The sequence below is a fragment of the Ixodes scapularis genome, unplaced genomic scaffold (assembly GCF_016920785.2).
Source record: "Ixodes scapularis isolate PalLabHiFi unplaced genomic scaffold, ASM1692078v2 PGA_scaffold3__209_contigs__length_174095766, whole genome shotgun sequence".
In the NCBI taxonomy this organism is placed as follows: domain Eukaryota; kingdom Metazoa; phylum Arthropoda; class Arachnida; order Ixodida; family Ixodidae; genus Ixodes; species Ixodes scapularis.
The window spans coordinates 19,069,050-19,074,734 of record NW_024609868.1 but is presented as its reverse complement, the minus strand read 5'-3'; the positions used below and the strand labels follow the sequence as shown (position 1 = coordinate 19,074,734).

Below are 5,685 nucleotides of genomic sequence, written 5' to 3'. Positions count from 1 at the left end.
TTCCCCGAGTGGGCACGAAGTCTTAAGAAACCATCAAATGTTGTTTTCGCAGCTTGTGGCCGCCGAAACAGAAGCCGTGGAGCCCCTGACGTCGACGGTGACGGTCCGAGTGAACATCGTGGATACCAACGACCATCCGCCCATGTTCACGAGAGACACCTACGAAGCCGTGGTTGCGGAAGACGCAAAGAAGGGAACCCTGGTGACTACGGTCACGGTGAGTGTCTTAAGCTTTTATAGTTCTCCAGCGTCCTTATTTAGCTAAAACGCGCTAATATGTTATTATAATGATAAGTTCATAAGAGGAGCTGGAGTCCGCAAGGACATCAACACGAACCTTGGTCTATTGAGCTCAGAAAATACTCTACTGACGGATGTTGGGATGGCACTGACAAATTATAATGTATGACCCCGTAATGCAAGATTTATTTCTCATTACAATTTTTTTCTTTTATCAATATCAATATTTTTTTTTTTTTTGTAGTGATCGGCTTCAGTTTGAACTGAGACATTGCTTTGTACAAGAAATAAGCTGACGGGAGCAAAGTTGTTACTGTTGAGCTAGTTCACTCAAAGCTTCAATTTAGAGATGCCTCAAATATAGTCTTTAGAAAGAAGACAACCAAAACAAGCTCGTCCTGTCTTATGTCTGAGTTCTCCGCTTCGAAGAATCTGAATCAAACATTTTTGTTTTTGCTTTTGTGTACGTTTCGTGAGGACCTAAAAAGGTGCAATAAATACAAAAGGCGATTTAAAAATGCATAAGGTGCGTTTTTTTTTTTTGTGCAGTTTCGCGATTTGTTGTTTCTTTCCTCTTAAAGTAAATGAAACCGACTGCTTGTTGACCTTATCATAAGGCATAACCTTTCTGCGCTCAGTGACTCTCTTTTTGATTCGATCCTCTTTTGTCCCGAACGTACAGGCTACCGATCCGGACTCCGGAAGCTTCGGTAGAGTGCGATACACCTCGCTTAACGGACCGATCGCCAGAAAGTAGGTTGTTGTTTTCTCTCTCTTTCTTGATTGTAGATTGTTACTTCCGCCCAAGTTTTTAAACTTACGTATTCTCAAACAGAAAGCACAGACTATAAGATTTTCCTTACATATAGGTACACAACATGGGTGCTTCACACAGTGAAGCACTCATGCTGTGCATCTATATGTGCTACATAAATGTCCGACACTAACATTCTTAGTAATGCGCAGACCGTGTTATGCATCTATACTTTGCATTCCGATTAGCGTTGTCAGCGTTTGTCACGGTTGGTTCTAAATTACATCAACAGCAAGAGCGATTAAAACGCCATTTAACTGACGTAACCTCTACTTACAAATCTGTTCTGTTTGTCCCGCAACTTTGTATGTATTCATATATTGTTTAACCTTGTATAATAAATAATCTTTGAGGTATTTCAGAAAAAAATAATCCAAGTCCTTCATGCAGCGATTAGACGCAATGCCGAGTTTGCAACGTTACATGAAAAGCGCTAGTGCTTAAAAAAATCTTTAAGTCTTACAGGATGTATCTAGCCGGTCTATTGAAAAACCGTCTTGTAAATGTCACCCCTAAAATATGTCTATAAAAATAATCTGTACAAATCGCAACACAACGCAGAAAGCCAACACAGCAGGCGATTTCTTTTTTTTGCTATTGTTTTATTTTATTTACTACCAAAATGACGAACTTAAAACTTTGCAGCCAAACTTGATGCTGTCAACAGTGCGAAATCCGCCATGCTAGTATTGTAGATATAATGAAGGCCATTTATTTGTTAGAGAAGAACACAGAAAGGGCAACGATCCCAGTTTAGCGCCAAGTGTGTAGCACTCTGTCGACTTATGCAGCGCGATCCAACCGGTGAACCATGTGGTCTCAGTGATAGAAGTTGTGAACGCCTTTTAGATGATGACCGAAATTGTAGGTTTTGTTGTTGTTGTTTGTGCATTGCGGGGCAGTACATCAGCAGCGTTATCCGCCAGCATACTCATACAGTTGCATGCGCTGACATTCAGCTCCAAATCGGTGCCGTTCTTCCATCTCATCACTCGTAGTCTCAAGCTGGACCCGGAGACAGGCGAGGTGACGCTGACGTCGTCAGAAGGTCTCGACCGGGAGTCCGTGCCGGAGTACGTCCTCGTGGTGGAAGCCCACGACGACGATGGCCGAGGACAGCGGGCTTCCGCACAGCTCCGGATCCGAGTGGGCGACGCCAACGACAACGCCCCCGCGTTTATGCAGAGCCGCTACGACGCCGTGCTCACGGCGGACCTGGCCGACTTCACTGAGCCCCTGGTCGTCAAGGTATATATTCGAGTGTGCAATGGCCGGCCATGTCATCAACCTGCATGTCTCCGTTCTTGTTTCACATTTTCACTGCTAGGTTGCGATAGTTTTCGTTGTATATTTGAATAAGCATATGGGAATAGAAAATTCCCGCGTCCCCTGCGCGTTCTCTATTGGCGACTCCAGCAAAATCGACGCCGCGTAGCGGCAACACCGTGAAGCTCATGAGAGGAGGTCGTTTCAACTCTGTCGTCTGCTATCGCCGCTTGGTTCTCGTAAGCAGCAAAAAAAAAAACAACATTGTTTTCAGTAATTATTTTTATGCTTCCGCCGTGTCATTCCTACGCATTGACTAGAACAAGGTATCTACCGTCGAAAACTCGCTATGCTTCCATGGGTGACACCGAGTTTACGTTACAGTGCAAGAAATTTATCGTGGTCCCCGCGCTGAGCGACGAAAACGACCTTTTTTTCTTCCGCCATTTTGCCTGCCCAGCGCGCCCCTATAGTTCGCTGGAGTCGCGAATAGCTGCCCTTTAATTGGTTAGCCCCCCCCCCCCCCCCCCCCCCCCCCTTTCGTTCCGATGCGCTAAATACGCATTTTGGAGTGCTTGCACGCCGTAAAGGGAGGCCCTGAGACTGTTTCCGGACAGAAACAGGATATAAAATACTGCTATTATTTCTCCACAGGCAACCGACGCCGACGCAGCCGGACCCAACAGCAACGTGACGTACGAGATCGTGAGCGGCAACTACGAGCAGAAGTTTCGCATCGACGCCCGAACGGGATTGGTGAGCCTGACGGCGCCGCTCACGTCGGGGGGCAAACACGGCTATCCTGTCGTGCTCACCGTCAGGGCGCACGACCAGGGCATCCCCGTCCAGTCCGCGTCGGTGCCGGTGCGCGTTCACACACAGGTGAGAACCGCCGGCTGGCCGCCGCCGCGCCGATTCTCGCTCGTCGCGTCGACGCTCGTCCTTTTAGACGTCACGCCAGGGTGGTGAAATGAGCTGCGTTCCAAATCTTACCCCAATGGATCCGAATTACTCCGGCGGGTTGTGTCACGTGACAGCACAGAAAAACGCTGGACGCGGGTAGGTTTTTTGAACGCCGAGGTACGAAACCCCTAGCCTGGAGTAAGATCGAGTAAGTGTTGGAACATATCCACGGTTGAATGTGGAACGAAGCATGCGCAAATGTTCCTCCCTTCGAAAAAAATAACGCATTCCAGCTTATTCCCAGTGCCTGCAACTGCTGTGCGTGGACAAACGCGTTTGTTCGCATAAATGAAGTGGGTGGGCCATTGCGTAAAACATCTGGAGGTAACGATGTTGTCATTTAACTTTCCTTCGGAACAAGGTATTTCAGAGCTACTAGTGTTCAGCTCTCAAACGTTCTATGTAACCGTTCTGCAACTATTTTATCGCTTGATACTTATACTTCGTTTCAGCCTAAGTCCAGGCGCAGCCGACGCTACGAGCTAATGCCACCAACCAAGCAGCATCAAAAGTGCAAGTCACTGGGCCTTTTTTGTTTATGATTGGTTCAGCGATGAAGGAACACGTACAGAAACATGACAAACACCGCGATGGTGCGCTTTTGACGCTGATTGGTTTTATTATTCCGTAACTATATTTCCTCCAACTACGGGAATCTGCCGGTATTTCAAACATATGCGATTTAAACCTTTTGCGAATGATAAAATGTATTGCATTCGGGTGTCTTGTCTCAATGAGATCATGAAATGTCCTTTAAAATATCTAAGGAAATGTTTGTCCCGGGGGAACTTTGCATGGGTATATATATTTGATATCTAAGCAGAACTAACTAAGCTAAGCAAGACGCCAAGCTATTGCTGGCCGGAAACAGCCAGGCGGCGCCAGCAGGGTGAGAGCCCTCGGTTATACCCCGTCTCGACGTAACTTCGCAAAAGGTGAGCGATAAGTCCCACATTACGTGCCGATGGCTTCGATTAGCGCTACGTATACGAACGCAACGCACACATATTGGGGCATGACGCTGCGAAAAGCCTGATACTACTTCGCAGTAAAAGCGCACTCCGGTGATACGTAGTCACGTTCCGATTGGCCCACCAGGGCCGTAACTTCCGTCGTACTGGCATGTTACGCGATCACGGCTTCCCCCAGGTCTACCCAGTATTCCTCGCTTCAGATACTAGGCTAAGCGGTGCCACCAGAATAATAGCTCACGTTTGAACAGTGTAGCCGCAACGCCCAGGCATAACCAATGTTTCTTGCTTCAGTCGCTAGATAGCACCAAACCAAAAAGCATTGCAGGTTGTTTATAGGCTAGTATCCTGTGCAGTACATATCTGGTATCACGCGTATGAGCGTGCACCGCGTATAAACAACAGAGGGCAAATATCCAAGTTCAAGTGACAAAAAATCTTTTGGTAGAAAAGACCATTGTATTTGATTGTGGTTTAGGCTACAGGGCCTTCTGAAGATACGTCCTCTTTGCTCCAAAACTCAAAAATATTCGTACGTACTTTTTTTTTTTTTTTTTTTTTGTAAAAGCAAAATGTTTTAAAACGAGAATTGAACAAAAGTTTAATTAATAAACCATGTCACGAATATACTGGCCTGCAATCCTAATATACCCTCTGTGTCCTGAGTGCTAAGACTCAATGCGTTTTGTTTATTTACAAGGCAATATTAAGAGCCAATCGTTTCTTCTTTTTTTTTTTCAGGAATACCTGAACAGATCTATCGTCGTCGTACTTCCGGGTAACGACGCTTACCTTAAGGATCGGAAAGAACACGTCGAGAAGTAAGTATAGTCTCGCTTCACGTTCTTCGTTTAAATATCAGAGATCACAGTGACTAAAAGAAGAACATATTTTTGTTGTTGTTGTTGTTGTTGTTGTTTTCATACAACGAAGTTCAAAGTCGTCCATGCATTAGTCATCTGTATTTTAAAATGTCGAAGCCATACTCTTCTGGGTAACCGAGACGGAAAAGTTCGTTTTTGTTCGCGTGCATTACGAACACTTAATGGTGATCTTTGCAGGGGCCTGTCGGAGCTGCTCGGTGCCAATGTCAACATCTACTCCATCACTGCACACAATCAGTCCAAGGAGGCGTATGTGTCCCAGTAATTTCTCAGATATTAGAGAGTAGCGAGTTTAGCCACGTTAACTCTCTTAACCCAAACGAATCAGAAAGGCAGTCGAAGCTGGTAGGAATAACTTGAAAAGAAATGTACGTTTGCCTAAAAGGCGTCTAATTCTTCACGTTTTTAATTGTAAGTACCGCGACATTGTTAACATCACTATAGGTGAGCTTCACGCTGATTATATTATACAGTTGCGAGCAGAATTGAGTAAAGTGTTTATAAATAAAACTTCCGCGTGATGTGTTAATTTTGTTGCAGTAAAACG

General features: G+C 45.5%; 1 protein-coding gene across 1 annotated transcript in view; it reads left to right on the top strand.

Annotated features, from left to right (window-relative positions):
- LOC8040431 (cadherin-86C) overlaps positions 1 to 5,403 on the top strand; it is an 8,492-nt gene extending 3,089 nt beyond the window's left edge. The window contains exons 4-9 of the mRNA XM_040504291.2: positions 53 to 217; positions 923 to 993; positions 2,053 to 2,302; positions 2,975 to 3,202; positions 4,996 to 5,075; positions 5,316 to 5,403. Coding sequence (XP_040360225.2) covers positions 53 to 217; positions 923 to 993; positions 2,053 to 2,302; positions 2,975 to 3,202; positions 4,996 to 5,075; positions 5,316 to 5,403 — 882 coding nt within the window. The remainder of the gene's footprint in view (positions 1 to 52; positions 218 to 922; positions 994 to 2,052; positions 2,303 to 2,974; positions 3,203 to 4,995; positions 5,076 to 5,315) is intronic.
- The last annotated feature ends 282 nt before the right edge of the window (positions 5,404 to 5,685 follow it).